This window comes from Rhea pennata, chromosome 13, assembly GCF_028389875.1.
Source record: "Rhea pennata isolate bPtePen1 chromosome 13, bPtePen1.pri, whole genome shotgun sequence".
NCBI lineage: Eukaryota > Metazoa > Chordata > Aves > Rheiformes > Rheidae > Rhea > Rhea pennata.
This window is the reverse complement of record NC_084675.1, coordinates 23980162-23998145: the sequence shown is the minus strand read 5'-3', so window position 1 is coordinate 23998145 and position 17984 is coordinate 23980162. Positions and strand designations below refer to the sequence as shown.

The 17984-nt window shown below is 41.7% G+C and overlaps 1 protein-coding gene across 4 annotated transcripts in view; it reads right to left on the bottom strand.

Moving 5' to 3' along the window:
* ZFHX3 (zinc finger homeobox 3) overlaps positions 1-17984 on the bottom strand; it is a 197247-nt gene that overhangs the window by 83641 nt on the left and 95622 nt on the right. For all 4 annotated transcript variants that reach the window (XM_062586918.1, XM_062586920.1, XM_062586921.1 and 1 more), the window contains exon 4: positions 4324-4555. In XM_062586918.1, coding sequence (XP_062442902.1) covers positions 4324-4555 — 232 coding nt within the window. The remainder of the gene's footprint in view (positions 1-4323; positions 4556-17984) is intronic.

Below are 17984 nucleotides of genomic sequence, written 5' to 3'. Positions count from 1 at the left end.
TGCGTGTGTGTCTTCCAAACACACACTAGAAATAAAACCAACAGTTCCACCCGGGGCTGGCTATTTTGAGCGCAGTTGTCTCAGGTGAATTATAAAATGGGCTACTTGTACTTGATGCCTTCTAGAAGGAAATACTTGCAAAGCCAGGATGAAAATTTGGTGCAGGTTCTTTTATTCTTTTATTTCTATCATTATCTAATGAGTCATAAGTGCATCCATCCCTACATCTTTAGAACCTTTTGCTATTTATTTTTGCTAACCATCATTAAAAATCAATTAACTTATGGGTAACATAATACAGAAGCTTCTGCAGGAGGGGCTGACATCCGCAGTGGCAACAGCCTAGATACTACAACTACAGTCCATAAATACCCAACAGAGGAAAGCAAACCCCCAATCACTAAGGCTGTATTCTTTCTGATCAACAAAACAGCTGAATGTCCAGTCTGGGCCCACCTCCCTGTCTGCTGCATAATTAGCACACTTCCCAGAGCAAGCAGAAAAGTTTAATTGTCTTTAATTATCCAGCTCAAGAAGATTGGTTTTCTTGCCTGATGTCCATATAATTTCCCTGCCAATGACTTCATCCCTTTACTGGAAGTGGAGTGTAGCTTCCAAAGTTCTTTTCCATAAAAGACACAAAAGTTTCAGTGAAGGCTGTGTTGCTGGCACAAGTAAACAGACAAAGGTCCTTGTGTCTACAAGGCTGTTGCTTAGATTGCTGCATGTGTTTTCTAAGGGGTGGGAGGGAATGAGTTGCAACTAATATGCAATCAAGAACCATCACAATTACAAATGTAAATGAACAGGCAATTGGCACTGACCTTTGTAGATTGTTAGAGGACTAATTAAGGTCTGATCAGACACTCTCTTCCAACAGATTGAGATGCATCTATACAAGCAAATACCTACACACCGCCCCACAGACAGCAATGCTTTCTCCTGCATGCTTACATACACCAAGTAAGTACATACATACAAAAAAAGCATTTCACCCTGGCAACCTGTCCTCTGTTACAAACCAAATGAGGATGACAGTGGAAGAAAAACAACAAAGAAGTTCTACTTGCGTGGTCTACACAGTCTGATCTAACAAAAGGCTACAGCAAAACGGCTAAGCTACGTTTTTATTACCGTAACCAGTAATTTTATGTAAATTTGGGGATGAGTAGATTGGTACAAACTGGATGAAGTTAGAGGGAGAAAAATGTCCTAAAGGATTTTTCAACATTTCCAGTAAGGCCACAAAGGATTGCAGGAGAATTGGTTGCAGTTTTTGAGGGAGAGAAGACTCCACTCAAGGCCCCTGTCCAGGGGCCCTTACCAGGGCCATGTCCCATCAAGTTTTAAATTCTCCCATATGAGGACTCCACAGCCTCGTGGGACAACCTGCTCCTGTGTCCGACCACCCTCACAGCAAAGAAATTTTGCGTAACGTAAAAAGGCAGGAAATGCTGCGAAGACTAAAATGTTTTAAGGGACCTCAGAAAGATCAACGATAACAAAATGGGATTCACTCTGAGGGGTGTGTGTGTGGGGAAAGATGTTTTATTTGTAGAGAAAAATAATTCAAAAGGAAATTAATTAACTTGAAAGGGAGAGAACCCAAACTGATGATTACCAGGGAGTAACAGCAGGCATCAAAACAAACCACTGCACTTGTAATGCAGCAAACTAGCAAAAAAGTCACTATTCCTTTGGGCCCCACTGACAGAGAGGTGTGATAGATCAGAAAAGCACTTTCTACTTGGCTATCTGAGACACAGGGAAGATTTTTTTTTCACCTTATCAGTTACCATGAGAGAACTCTCATCAAAAAACAAGGAAAACCTGCTTAATCCTTAACCCTCCCAAAATGCAAAAACATAACAAGACACAGTAGAAAGAGTGTTGTACCATACAGCAGGAAGAGGTGCAGAGTGCGAGCTGCGAACGAACGCGCAGCTCGCCGTGGCGGGGAGGCATCACTGCAGCCCCCGGCAGCGTCGCCCCTCCCAAGACGTGAACGAAGCCCCACCAACAGCACCTTGCTGCCCTCCTGGGAGGGCAGAGGCTTGCGTGGGCCCAACAGGAAAACCCACAAACTCCGAAACCAGTGCAACGCAAACACACTACAAGAGGGAATTTAAGTCTAGGTATGTATTCCTTGTATGTGTTGCTGACACCCAAATGAACGGAAAAATAACGACAGCCAGCTAAATAACAGCAGCATTTTATAACACTAGGAGTTTAAACATCACAGGGAAAAAGGGGGACAATGAGGCTATTCAAAGCAGATCTTTTCAGGCATACGAGGAAGATTACACCAAACAAACAAAATCTGAGGAAGCGACGGTCCGGCGGCCTGTCAGAGGGCACCGCCCCCGCTGCCCTGCGTCGAGCAATGGCGCCCGCTGCCGGCCCCGCCCCCCACCGGCCCAAGCCAGTCGGCGCCGGCGCGAGCCGAGGGGTGGCTCAGCCCTCGCCTGGGGCTGCTGCCGCTCCTGGAAATGGGGCCACCTTGTTTTACGTTCCAGTTTATATTCCTAATATTCTAACAGCATAAAAATAAATGAAAGATGAAAGGATCTACCTGCCCCCACGGCAGTGCTGCGACGCCTCCCCCGGATCCCGTCCCTGTTAGCACGGGATAACCTGACCTGCCTCCTGCGTCTCCGGCTGACGCGACACTGCCCGGTAGCGAGCGCGAGGTGCCTCTGCTCAGCCTCTCAACAACGGACTGAAATAATATTTAAAGTGAAAAATCCCAGGTCAAAGCGACCCGCAAAACAGATCGAGGTTTTCTTTTGTTTTCTTTCCCCTTCTTTTGTGTTTAGAAGAGTCATATTTTTACTTTTATTTGAAACAGGAAAGTATTTTTGAACTGAGATTTTGTTTCAGTAATGTGTCAAGAGTTGTAGTTAAAAAGCTAGCTACACATTTTTTAAATGGTCAACAAATCCTTTTTTCTCAGCTACTCAGTTTCTACATTCTCAGTATCTGCAGCATCATAATCCTGGCAGAGGTACGGGGAAAAAAATTCTAAAGTAAAAGACCAACATAAATAGAGATTTTCAAGATTGCTTTGTGCATCACAAAAGGGCACAGAAGTTTTCTACTCTCTATTCATTTTGCTTTTATGAGAAGTCACAAACCATACAGCACCAAGCAATATATCCTTTCAAAACTGGAAGGTTTTCCTACAGTAGAGCAGTACGGAGAAGCAGAACTGCTGTAAGAGTCGCTGTCCCCTTTGGGACAGTGTGGCAACCACAATGCATGCTCACTGCCACCATAACCTTGAAGAAAGGATATTCCATGCTCTCCACTGGGCCCACAAGTTCACAAATCAGTTAATTTTTTTTTCCTATGAGATTGGATTTAACTCCTCCACACTCCAGCAGAGCATCCCTTACTGCTTATCTGCCAGCCTACACTGGCAGGCTTTCCTCCTCCCCTCTCCAAGGAGGACCTCATGAAATCTTGATTTTCTCGTAAGACAAAAACTTCTGAGCCCTATAAATGATTAAACAAAGTACAATTTCTGTTTTATCTACTCTGATCGTTCCCTTTATGGCACATTTCCTGTTGCTAGATTCACAATTTCAGTCTCTTCCCTATTACCTGACCCTTCTGTAGGAGCAAATGCTTCCTCTATTCCATTCACCTTATCCACCTTGTCAGTAGGAGACTTGACAAACAGGCAAACACATTTCTCCCTTCTCCTACCCACCTCTTCTGTAAGGAACAGTCCCTCACCACCAGTTCCTCCTCAAGATCCAGCGGGCCTGAAATACTTCTAGAAATCAATAAACAAGCTGGAAAAGGAATGCACTGGTGCTCCGGACATCACTTGGCACATGGAAAAATATCTACAAAAAGTACAGTACACTATAGAGTTGTCCAAATATGATAGTATCCTTAGATCACTCATCTAATATCCAATTATTTAAGGCACTAACCTGAATAAACCTATGCAGTTCCAAACATCAAACTTGTATTTAGCCCTACTGGAATGGAGGAGATAATTTGCAGGTGTGAAATGAAGCATGTATGTATTTGGTGCTTCATGGCCACCAAATATAACCTTTCTGAAGTAGAGAGCTATTCTGGACACTGCATGTGCAGCATGGTTCTTGTCCTGCTTCAGGGCAGGTGGGGTTTCTATAATGTACATTAATAAACAGTAAGCCTCATCCCCACAGCAGGGAAGATAAACAACAACAGGAAAGTCACTCAGCTTGCTAGGAAATCCCATGGGTAGCCTGATAGCTGCTAGTCAAACACTGGCATGCACGTAAGCCAGGAGTCCAACTCTGTTCATAAAAGAGATGCACTACTCACCAGCATCAGCAGCTGGGCACTTCCGGATGGTGAAGATCTGTCCCAAATCTTCCTCTTCTTCAGGGAGACCCTTCTGGAGGCGTTGCAGCTTACGTAGACTCTCACTCCGTTGATGTTTCATGGAGCGCACATGCTGGATAAGGTTCAGCTTGGCCTTGGTGGAGTAGTTACAGAGGACACAGTGATAATAGCAGCTTTCACCCTCAACCCCGCTCTCATGATGCTGAAGGTGCTGCGAAGAACAAAGCAGAGACACATGAATTTCCTGCATCATCTCCAATCTTTCTGGGTTGGCCCACTACAAATTGCTAAAAGCCACCTGGAAATTAGGTAAAAACAAAACAAAACAAAGCCCCTTTTGGAGAAGAAACGTTAAGATCAAGCATCTTCTCAAGTTACCGTGCACTTAACTGCCTAAAAAGTAAGAAAAATGTAGCACACACTGAAATCAGTGCAGACCCAACAATCAAGTTAGGCAAGATCATCATCTTCAGTGAAAGAAAATACCAGACCCAACATTAACAACTGTTCATGACCTATGCATTGTTAATTCTTTCATATCAAGCTTATCCAACTTCATGTCAAAGAGACTTAATTTGATAAAAAATTCATTGAAAACTAAGAAGAATAAAACAAAAGCAATCCTAGAATACAATGAACCCATTAGATCAAGAGGTCCTGGAAACTGTTTATGGAAGCAGATCGTCTGAGTGTGTATCATTCAATGCTTGGCTCGTTAGCATTTGGTTTTACTCCCTTGGAACTAGAAGGAAGCAGCAGTCTGACCTGGAAGATGGTTGTGACAGCGATCTAAACTGAAAGGCCAATAGTAAGCATACATCTGGAGATCATTTCAAGATGTGAGAATTTGAAGGGGGGGGGGAAGGACAGACCAAAAACTTGTCACCCTCTTAAACAGCACCATGACAGCCAATATAATTAATCCAAGAGTATTATACTTTGATTATTTGATGAAACCTATCAATTAACTGGCACAGAAGCCAATGCTATTAGAGAAATGACCAACTATCTTGTGTTAGGGATCCCAAATATGGGGCAATTATTTCTTAAAACCACAGGGAAGAATTTGCTTGCAGCTATGTTGGGAGTCCCTACTCAGCTGCTCTCTGTTTAATTTGGGTAGCATCAAGGCTGTTCCCTTAGACTGCACAGTAATGTTCCAAATTCCCACAGTAAGGACTGAGCACAATTTCAAGAAAAACAGATAGCAAAACCAAAGTCAAAAAGCATGAAAGATTCCATAGTGAAGGCTATTTGTTTTTTTATACTATATACCTACACTATAGCTAAACAATAATCCATGTCAGCTCTTACCACCCAACCTCAAGATCTCTCTCATCTTTTGTGTCATCTCATGAAACCTTTCTCATTATGCAGTCCACTCAAGGCACATAAATAAGGTAATTTGGACATGTTCTCAAGATTTGTCAATCAAATGTTGCCTACATGCAGCCAGGACCTTCTGATATAAATTCTTACGTGAATTATCTCAGTTACAGCTAAGAGAAGATTAAAGACGCATCTTACCCAGCTCTATATGCTTAGCTAACATGGAAAACGGAGATCCCTCTGAGTGTACAAATGATTAAAAATAGGATAGGAGCCGATGCTGAGACTTCTGATTGGAAGAGTAAAGGAAAAGAATAAGTGTATTCTAGATCTGGCTAATTAGACTAGCCTCTTTGGGGATCATAATGTATTTAATTAAATTCACTGTAATATTTGAAGAATCCACTAGGGCACTAATCCCACTGGTGCCCTCAAAAGATTTTTTGCTGTTTTCTCTCATAAGAACTTTTTCTTTTTCCCTCTCTTTCTATTGTTTGCATGCATTACTCTGTTCCAGAGCCAGAAAAGGAGAAATGGCCTAAAACATAAAAAGCTTAAGGCTGGTAAGCCAGTCACAAAAGCTGTATGACTAGCTTGCACAGCCCGGTTTAACTAGCCTTACTATACTCTGTTTAGATCAGATTTCTTCAGAAAAAGTTGCCCCACTACCCCTTATCTTTCGGCATTTTGAGGTTATTGCCCCAGGGGTCTAAACTATAAGCATTTTCCTTCTTCAATTCAGAAATGTGCAGTGGATGCTCCCTAGTACTACAAACACAGAATTTGAGTTCAGAAAGTGTGAATGAGCTCAGTAGTAGCTCCTCTGCAAAAGGCACAGCAAACCCCTTGTGATCAATTACAGAAAAAATCTGGTCACAAGTTCAAGGAAATACTAAGGACGTGGTCTCTGTGAGAACCAGAGGCACTGTCTGTACTGTTTTGATTTTAAAAATGGGATTTTAGGAGAACAATTGTTTTAAACAGTTTAATAAGTCTCATTTTCTGTTCTTCATTTGCTCCCTCTCCAGGGGTGTGAGTTACATTCAGAAATCCCCTGTGCTGGGGTCAGTTTCACCTGCTTGCAGCACTGGGCCAGCCAAAATCACCTGCCAGCACCCGTAAGTGCACAGCAGAAGCAGCATGGCATCGCATATCCAGCATTATGAATTTACTCCAGTCTTTTAACAGAAGAAAGGAGAAGGCAAGAATAAGACAAGAAGCAGCTGCAAGTTACTGAAAGTAATGAAATGCTGGAAAAATAAGTGTAGCTACTGTCCATCATAATGTTAAGACTTCTTCGTATGAGAATTTGTCCATATCAGACAAAACACAAATTCAAAATATTAAACTAAAACCTTATTAAAAGAGAAATCAACTTGGAGAAAAAAAAGTCAAAGGACTATATTTTCCCTAGGAAAATGAACCAACTTCTGTCAGAGAACATTGATTTCTGAAAGTCTGAGGGAGGTGTCCATCCCCCTCCCTTTCAATAATAGGAAACTTCTAACATCTGGTTCTTCACGCATGGAATGCAAAATATTGATCGGGTTTAGTCAAAGCTGCACTTTAAATCAGAAGCAGACAGAAGAAAATTCTGATAGAAACCATAAGGCTCACAAGTAAAACTTCCCAGGAGAATGAGGCCTGTTACTGTACACACACTAACCACAGCACATCATCATACTGCTCACAACACCTATTTCTACACACAAATCAACCCAAATCCAGACCATCTTCCATTTAGGAAATACATAGCTCTCTCTGCAAAGCTATCCTCTCTTGCTCCATAAGACAGTGTTTAGTGAAGGAAGATACTGCTCAAATACCTCATTTTATTTATTTGCTATAATCTCTGCATTACTTCTTTCCTCCAACTGTTACCAGAGACCAGTCCCTGATGAAGCAAACCCCAATTTTTGGTAATTTTGTGTCCTCATCATTAAATATCCACTTTGATTCTGGCCTTTATAAAAACTTCTGCTTAGTGAGAGAGTCTAGAAGAAGAGTAGAGGGGATGGTCTCCCTTAGCCAAAACTGCATCAAAATGGGACGATAAATGAATCTAGTGTGCTGAAAAATAAATGCGAGGAGATATCATTATGCAACAATCTCAACCTCTGCATTTTAGAACTAACACTACTACTACTACTACTACTAGGGTACTACTGACAACAGCATTAGAAGTAACGGCTTGGGAGAGCACAGCAGCAGGAACCAAATAGTAACCCTGGAGCAGGTTGCACTCAGCTGTGGCGCTCCAGCAGCCTAGCTCTGCCCAGAAGTCTTCCTCTGCCAGACTACCTTTGCAGACTGATTTAGAAAGTACAGCACAACTTCCCCCACTGCCTTTTTCACGTTTGGCTTGAAAAAGTCAGCATGTTTAGATGGTCTGAATCCAAAGACAGTTAAAAACGCAATTGGAAAACACAACTTGTGTTCACATTTCTGGCAGCACACCCAAGGGCCAACAGAACAAGAACCTACGAGACACAGAGATGAAGGTGAAGCATCACCCATCAGTAACGCAAGCAGGATTAACAATGCAGTGCCTTCAGACAGCCCATCAATGTGACACTTAAAAAGGCAGAAGAAACTTGGGGGCAGAAAGAAGGAGCTTGGAGCGCTCTGGTCCACAGAGCTGCGGTGAATGGCTTGAGCAAGTGCAGGGGCTCACAAGCTGGAACCAGCTAACCAGCACTGCCTTGATAGACTAACTGTCCAACTCTCACTTGATAACATCTAGCTTAGAATTGTTTTCACCTAATAAATAATAGCATAATAAATGTTAACAGTTACAGAAATCTGATTTTTAAACAAACTAAGGAATAATGTCATACTCTATTTCTCCTTCTCTCCTCCTCCATCCCTCATGCACCCCTGACCTTTGTTTATTTTACTGTCTGTCTTTTCCCAGTCTAATACTGCCTCATCCACAGTATTTTTCAATAATCACAGAATGTAATATAACAGTTGTATTATTCTGATTGCAGGCAGTTCTCATTCCCATGCCATATATTCAGACTACAAGTTCCTTTTAGATGAGGTTCTTTTAACCAGAACTAAAGATTCACATATCCACTGTAAAACATGTATTAAACCCTCCTGCTGAATATCATTGCATATGTTTTTGTAGGCAATATTCACCATTTAATCTAATTTCTAAGTTTTTTATATATTTTATTTTAAATTAAAAAAAAAGTTTTATCTATGTCTGCTTGAAACTCTTCTGTATTAAGTCTATTAGAGTTACTGTGAAAAGAGCCTGATTCCTATGGTAGCATTAACAGATTATGCATCTTATAGTGCTGTTGCCAGAGGGGACACTGTTTTTTTTCAAAATCTATCTGCTATTTTTAGTGGGTCAGATACTGTTCTGGGGGATATCTGACGTATCTGAAGCATAACCCTGGTTCACTGGGGAGATGAAACAATCACTTCAAATTATCTTGTGCTTTTAATGTTTATTATTCATTAGAAACAAACCACACGATCTCTATGCAGTCTTAACTTCACCTTGGATACTGCTTCTCCTTTTGAGGACCCTAGAATCTGCTCAGCAAGAACCAATCGGACAACAGCGGCAACCTCAAAAGCCCTCGTCTGCAAGTTGTGAGGTCCCATCTCCATTTTTGAAAATTACCTATAGTGCAAAAAGTAGTAAAACCTGTAAAAAGACTCACTGCAGGCTGGAGTATGGTCCTCTTCTACAGACCTCAAAATGGTTACAAGAAGTAGAGAGAGAGAAAAAATAAATCCCTTTATTGCCCTCAACTGAAGAATCTGTGTTCTCTAGCCCCCCTCTTAGGGCAAAGATTTTCCTGTTAATATCAGTGTCTGCAGGTGGAAGAAGCAGAGAAGGTATTCCTGAGGGCCAAAAGCTGAGGTGGATGAAATAATCTTTCATGAACTCTGTGCAGCAAATAGAGGAGCAACAACAAAAAGAAATCATTTCTTCACCAACAGCTAACAGAATCACCAACCTCAACAGAGATTTGGATTTTAAATCACTGAATTTGAATTTTGTTCAAGAGCGCTAAGTAGAACAATCAAAGCACTTCTACCACCCTGTGTTTATGCCAATGCACTTTTTACTTGCCCTCTCTGATAACTCACTAATGTGCCTGTGGTGGTATGGATAATTGATAAAGAGTCTGGAGAAATTTCTTTCAAACCACTTTTAATGTCACTTTTTCCAGCTGGCTCTTACATTATAACACAATCCTTCCAAAAAACCACAGGCCACTGAACTACCAAGAGCTTCTTTAAGACACACTGAAGTTTTTCAATCAAAAATATCTTTGGAGAAACTGTATTAGTGATCAAATAATACCTTTTCTACATATAGCACTCTTGATGCTGAACTCTGACATTGTTCTGTTAAAATAGGTAAAATTAATAATAATTTAAAATAATTGACAGATACGGCTTAAGAGAGATGGAGCCAAAAAAACTTCTGGAAGCTGGAAGGTTACAAAAGCCATGGGAGGGAGTACCACTGTGTACATGCACTGTTCTTAAGTCTTCCTGTGAGCATCTGCTGCTGGTCAGTGTTAAAGACAAGATCCTGAGCCAGCTGGACCTCTGGTAAATCCACTGTGGCCATGGAGGTATACAGAAACAGTGGAGCACAGCAGGGATTATGTGAGATATAAAACTGCACAAGGTTATTGTTAAAGCCAGCACTAGCATATACTCCTATATTCAGAAAAAGTTGCTGGAGGCATGCCAGCCACATAAGCAACATTAGGCTACAGCATATCCTCAAGGATGTCCAGGGATAATTTGTCCTCAGAGTAAAGTCAGATATGGGTAATTAGCAACTGGTTTGGAAGGAAGCATTTCATATGCCAACAAAAACTGCATTTACTGAGCTACCCTATGACAATGCACTTCAGGAGACAAGGAGCTAAACTTACACCAGAGCTCAAGGTGAGGCTACAGGTTACTGTGGAAAGGGACCAGACCCTGTAGTAGATCTCAGAAACCTCATAAGCATCTCTTAGCTTTTTTTAGCTCCATTTGTCTCTGATTTGCTGCACTAGATAAATCACACAATCCTAGAAGAGAAGAATCTGAATTTTTAATGAAAGTCATGTGGAAGCAGCTGTCTGATTCTGGTCTGTTCCAAGTACTCCATAAAATTCAGAGCTGGCTCATCCATCTTGCACTCCTTTCACACCTGCAGGCCCTGCTGGAATTTCCTGAAGCTGACGGAAAAGCTAGGGAGACGCTGCACACAGCAAGAACGCATGCTGGCTACATGCCTAAAAAGCCTCATGTGCTCACAACTGCCCCTCACGCCTCCCCATGGAATGGGCCTGCCCAGATGTTTTGAAAGGATGAAAAATATTGATTCTCCTTGCAGCAGGTTTAAAAGATGAACCCTTGTATTCTGCCAGTGTCCTGCAGTTGTTTACTGCTAGTGAAGCAGCAGCATTATAAAACCCTCCCCTCCTTACTGCCTCTCCAGGTCCTTGGCACTACAGCTCCCTCCATACAATTTGCAAACACTATCAAGTTCAGACCTACGTGACCACAAGTTTTTACATTTAGCTTGTGGTAACTTGAGTGGCCTTATAGTAAGCTTCACTCCCCCTCCTATCTCTAGCTGAAGTTTCCTCAGTATCACTCAAGCCCTTAAAAAGTGACAACACAGGACGATGACAAAGAAACGTCTGCACAACTAATTTGTTACTCAATTCAATAAACATTTTCCTTTCTGCTATTTATTTTCCAAAAGGCTAGAAAAGTAGTAATCTTTCCTGCCAGACAGGCTGAGACACTTTATGAAAGTCTCTGAATCATGTAGTAAGCCTTTAAGAGTAGCACTAAAATCCCAAACTAACAACCATTACCCCATGTCCTATTATCCAAATCTTCATCTTCCTTGCCCTCCAGCCCTGCAAGAAGCTGACTGAATGCCCCCAGTACCATAATGGGGCTGCCATTACCAAGAGCCCTGATACAGGAACCAGGCAGCCAGCAGCAGTTACAGGGCAGAAGGGAGTAGCTTTGCAGAGTCCTGGGACCATTGTCACATTATGAGCCCCACTGATGGTGATGCTGACAAGCAGAAAAGAAGTAACAACAGTTGACATTCCTCAGAAGGAGCTCGGCAGTGGTACAGTCAGCAGCTAACCAGCAAGTTGTCATATTCTAGAGAAATGTTAATAATAATGTATACAGCAAATACAATTATCAGCAGCTCTGTGTGGCAGTTGATGCCCCTTGCACCTCCACATTCCTGAAACACAGAATGGCTTTACTGAAGCATTAGAGACCTAGATGTTCAGTGATGCTAGCAGATGAAGCAAGGGGCAAGAGATGTCCCAATAGGACCTAACACAACAGACAATTGTAGATGCTCTCTCTGGTGGACAAAAGGCTGGTGCTCGCTGCCCTGAAATGCTTTTGTGTTCCCCCTGAACATCCCCAAAATCCACCCAGCAAACTAGGTTTGCTCCACCAGCCCTTTAAGTCTCATTAAAAGCCAGATATTGCTCAGCCTAAAGATGGAGAGCTCAGCATAGATTTTACTGAACGTTAAATCAACCAGCAAGCGTAGCCAGCAAACTCTGTGGCACTTTAACTTTAAATAATGCAATAATTATTGAATTTCCTTTTTATAACTGAAGTGCTGGAATGTAAACAATGGGTCTGTAATTGCAGGAAGGGGGGATCAATAGAGGCAATCGTTTTCAGCCATGTTAATTGTAAATACAATTGCTCCAAGATGTCAGCCTCGTTCTTCTCGCTCCCAGAATCATCCTAACGGATGACAGAGTCCAACTTTCCCATTACAGCTGTTCGTTCCTTTAAGAGGTTCTCAATCAGGTCTGATCAATCTGTCAAGATAATGCATGGAGTAAGTAAGACTCTTCCAAACACAAGCTTCCAATCAATAGCCTGGACCAGCTTAATGAGGAGGGGCTAAAGCCCAGAGGGAGGCAACAGCCCCAGCTTTTGCTCGTCTTTGGCAGCTAACTTCTTCACAGGGCCTTGCTAAGCAGATCAGCTCTTAACGAGGACATTGTTTATGCAGGCTGTGATGAGCAGCATCCTCACATGTTCAGTCCCCTGGGTAAGCAGGACATACAGATTCACAGAAAACAAGAGCCAAGAAAGGTTTAACTTGTATTCACCCCCTCCCCACCCTTTTAATTGTATAACAAACCTGAAAGTACTAATTAATCATTCCTTAGAAGAGATCCCAACAGATGAAAAACTGTGTGTGTGACCATTAAAAATACAAAAGCATCACTAAGCTTCCTCCCAGCTACTTGAGGAAGAACAAAGTCCACCAGTAAACCCTTTGCTTGCCCAACTGTATCTGCTATTCACTTCCACCACAGGAAGCGGATAGCAGATACAGTTCGTCTCACAGGAGAGACATGAACAGACAGGAGAAAGTACAATGATATATCAATTGCGAATCTCTCAGAGGGTGGGAGATGTGAAAGGAGCTAAGATAACAGTCAAAGATACAACTCTCCATCCAAATTATTTTCCTGTGGTAGCATGGAGGCAGCTCTTTGCACAGCTAGAGACTGTGCTCAGAGCAGAGAGCTAACGAACCAAGAAACGGAGAAACAAGAAAAGGTCTGGCTGTATCTGGGATCTTTCTCAAAATTGTGGAACTTTCCTTTCTCATGCTATTTCATAACATGAGCTGCAGTCATGACAGATCAACTCAGACTACTGCATCTTTCGAGAATTTTCCAAATCCCAGAGATCTTCACAGCTCTCCACAGGGAGGCACAGGCATAAGCATTGCTATATGAGGAAATGACTGCAGGAGTGTGTGTATTGATCTTGCTAATTATAGTGATAAAAACAAAGTACAGTTGACAGTACATCTCATATCAGCTGTTCTAGGAAGTGCTGCCCTCAGATCTCAAGTTCCTGCTTTGGTCATGTCTGTCACGGCCTCCCACGCTCCTCTCACATGACTCGAGACGAGTCCCAAGTTTGGAGTGATTTACTATTTCTTTTCTCTTTGTTAACAACAGATTCCTCCTGTTGTCTCACGCTCTACCTTGCAAAAATGGTGGTACAGCAGCACCATTACACTGCCTTTTTAACTCTTACGAGAATCCTTCATTGCTTAGTAGTTCAGGAACATGAGGTAATACCACTGCTTATGGAGAAGAAAACTCCATGTGAATTATCACTTTATAAAGGAAAAATGAGTCATACAAAACTGTAACAAAAAGAAGAGTGTGTGCAAATTATGAATAAGTTATGAATAAATTCAAGAACACACACTTCCACAATCAAGATAACAGAAAGTAAGACCAGGGTTTTATTTCTGGTTTATACTTACATTGACATTAGTTCACACAGATTTTTCAGACTGGACCACAGAGTTTAGCTGTGCACATCTGACAAACATGAACCCAATAAGCTTCACATGAACTCCATTCTACTGTTATAAATGAGGGATGTCAAACAGGAGTTCAGCTTTACACAGCCATTCCTGCCAGCAGTACAGTATCTTAATGATGGTGGGGTTCTTTTAGAGGTTTGTAAGTTAATGAAAACCTAAATTGATGACATTTTGGTCCTCATGAAAATGTACAGTTTATCAATTTGTATTTTCCAGGGAGGCTGTCACCTCTGGGGATATGCGGCCAAAGAAAAAAAAAAAAAGAAAAAAAAAACTTTGTTTTTTAAAAAGCAGTGCCTGGAAAGTGTTGTATGGGTAGCAACAGGATGAGGTTACAAAAAGAGCAACAAAATTTTTGCCATGCCACAGCAATGTCGCTAAAGAGTGGGTCAGATCTTCCAAGTCAGCTCTTTTCCCAATCCTTGGGACAGTCAAGAGTCAAGGAATTCAGAGAGCCTTATCTTTCCAAAGCTTAGACAGAAACAGAAAAAGAACAGCCTGAACGTCAAGGCAAGACAGTAACCAAAAGCAGGCTTGGGCTCAAAGACACTACTGCTCAAAAGTTCTTTTTTTTTTTTTTTAAATATACTTCATTATATATATACACTTTAAAATAATGAGTTCAGTGTAAGTTGTGAAGCTGTGAACACTCAGGTGAACTGAATCATTTTGTGGATATGAAGCAGCACTGGATAAAAAGGCAAATTATATAATAAAAAGGGCTGCTGATCCTGAAAAAACAGCAGAATAAGAACGTGTTGTCCATATTGTAATTATATGGCTGTTGAGTGATTGAAAAAGGCTTTCCATAATACAGAACACTAGGACTATCTGTACAGGTGATATGTTACTGCCTCCAACAGCAATGGAAACGATTCGCATGTTAGCCTTTGAGAGATGTCCAAGGAGGCTCTGCATATATCAAAAGCATACTACATAAATGCAGCCATGCTCAAAACACACTTGGTGTTGTGATGTTAAGGCTGGCTCAGAGCTGAAAGAGCTATGTGAAACCTTTTCCCAGCATGCAGAGATTGCTGTAAGAAGATACAAATTTAAATTAAAACAAGGCTTTTTGTTTCTCCAAATCAACTCTTCTGGAAGAGAAATCTTAATTTCTTAGAAACAAAAATAATGTGCTTTGAAAAAAAATGGAACTTGCACTTCAAATGTACTTGCAACTAAGTTTCTTGCGAAGTCTAGAACCTCTGCAGAAAGCAGACAGCTACTGCTTTGATGCTGTTTGTTCCAGATATCATAGAATCAGTAAGGCTGGAAGAGACCTCTGGAAATCATCTAGTCACACTTGATTATTCAGCAAACAATGGAAATAGTGGACTCTGAAGTCAAATATATTTTTTCTGTTTATTAATTCTGTAATTTGAACAATATAAATTACTATAAAACAGAATTCCAGAATAAGTGAGTAAGAACCTGTGTGTTATTCTTGTGGAAAAGTTCCAGCTCATACATTAGATTTCCCAAATCCTTCCTGAAGCAGGTGCAATATTCTGCCCTCACTGCTTTTTCTGCTAAGAGCAGCTCCCTGTTCCACTACAGATAAAACTTTGCTACTCTGTTTGGAAAAGCCTTTTTTTTTTAAACACATTACATGGCACAGCTCAGGGAGCACTTCTCTCTTTAAAGACATTATCTGCCATTTTATGTCCTTTGTTCTGCACATTTTCATTGCATCTCTGTGTCTCCTCTCCGAAGGAATGGCTCAGGAGCCCTTCCATAGCCCTGCTGCATCCTGCTGGCACGTTGCCCAGAGGTGCATGTACATTGGAGCAACACAAGCGAAACTGCACAAGGAGGTGCCGTGAAAAAGGAGGCAGCTCTGATAATGAGGTACTCCCTTTACCTCTGGATGGCCAGGTCTTGATATGCTACGTACTGAGGCCCAGACCCATAAGCATGACTCTCCCCAGTGCGCCCCTGCAAGTCACGAGGAATTGTGGCTGGGTCAGAGGGCAACTGAAAACACTGAAGCAGAGCTGAGAAAGAACAAACCCTGCTTTCCCAGTTCGAGGCCTCATGCTAGCACCTGATGGTGCTTTTAGCATCATCGGCTCTGGGCACAGGCACCCATATGATAGCAGCTGAAACTGTGCTGCAAGTCAATGAATGCCATGGAAGAGATGACCTTCCCTTGGCACTCTGGAGCTGCAAAGGATGGGAATACACTACTGCCTCTAATCAAATGACAGTGTTTACAAGTTCCTATGGACATGCGCACAACAAGGGACCATTGTAATAATGCTCCAAAAATCGTATGGGAAATTGAACTAGCCACAGAAAACCACACTGTGTTCATGTTATTTAATAAAATACTACGGACACAGATTAACTTCCCTCGCTCAGTATTTATTGTTTCATCTATCTCTGGATAGGTACAAGCGTTATGATAGACTGAAGATTTCCTTGTTTTCATATACCTCCTTTATAACTTCCTACAGCAATGTACCACAGTGAATCCCAACAGATAACCATACAATAACAACAAAAATACACAGGACAATTTTTTAATCCTCTCCACAAATCAAAGAATATCAGTATCAGAGATGGATGACACCCTCCCCTCGCAGAGGCCAGCAAGGATGCCTTTAGAAACAACAGACCAAACTCATACTTCTTCAACAGTCCTCAGAGAAACACTTCCAGTATTCCCAATCAGCTAGAAGATTCCATGCTGCCTCCCTCCAGTGAGATCTGAATGCTCTCACTCTACCTTCCCCACAGCCCTTCTCAGAACCTTCCCCACAGCAACACAGCAATGCATAAACCTAGGCATAAAGCCACCAACCCCAGCTGCTATAGAGTACTGTGGTACCTCCTCAGCAAGAAGTCATCAGGACCATAATGAACTTCTCTGGCCTCCCACAGAGCATCTGACCTTCTCTTTATCCAACACCCCTGAATGTGCTGGGCTTACAGCATCAGCTCAGGATATAGACTAGCCCTGGACAAAGACAACAGACAATCTCTTGGGTGCACGAAGATGGTGTTACAACAAAAGGAAAGGTAGAGAGCAGTGGCGGTGCAGCTGAGATGGCCTAAGGATGCACATGTGCTGAACTAGCATAGCACAGAATGGAAAAGAAAATATATAATGTTCCAAGAGATCAGAGCAGGGCTTTTAAAGATGAAATGAAGATTGGTAAAGTAAAACCAACAAACCAAACTAAAGAAAGAAAGAAAAACTTTCAGTGGACCAGTCCTCTTTCAGAGGTGTAGAGTGCAAAGCTGAGCATGGAGCTTCACATCCAAGATTACAACTTCTGATGAAATTCTTGCACTTCAATATATTCAAAACAAGGACAGGTGCACCATCTAATTTTAGACAAGTTTTGTATAGGTAAGTTCATTAAATGTCTGTGAAAAACACAAACAGAACACAGAGCACCACAGAAATGCCTATGAGAGAATAAATAATTCTTCATTCAGTGAACACTTTGGATTATATTAGACAAAGCCAGGGGCAAGTAATGAAAGAGGAAGATAAAAAGAAACTGAATAATTACCCACTCACAGAATGAGGCAAGAAACCTCCTGGAAAAATACGTATGAAAATGCTTATAATTAAAAACCATCATAATGCATACATACAAAGGGCTGAATTAAGTCTGATATTTTCTATGTTTGAGGGTTGTCAGGACTTCTACAAACTGAATGGACACTAATATTGCTTTACACCCCATATCACTGAGCAACTACTCCCAAACGAAAGCCACTGAGTGCTGTCTGAGATTAAAATCCTTCTAACTGCAGCCCCTCCCAAGTTTAAGTGGAAGATTTCTTCAGTCCTTCAACAGGAAGGGTTCCTACCACAGGTTTTGAGGCCCTGTCTCCACCTGAAAGGACATGGCAGTGATCCATAACAATATACAGCAGCAGAACTGTTTGGCTTGTGTATTACATACAT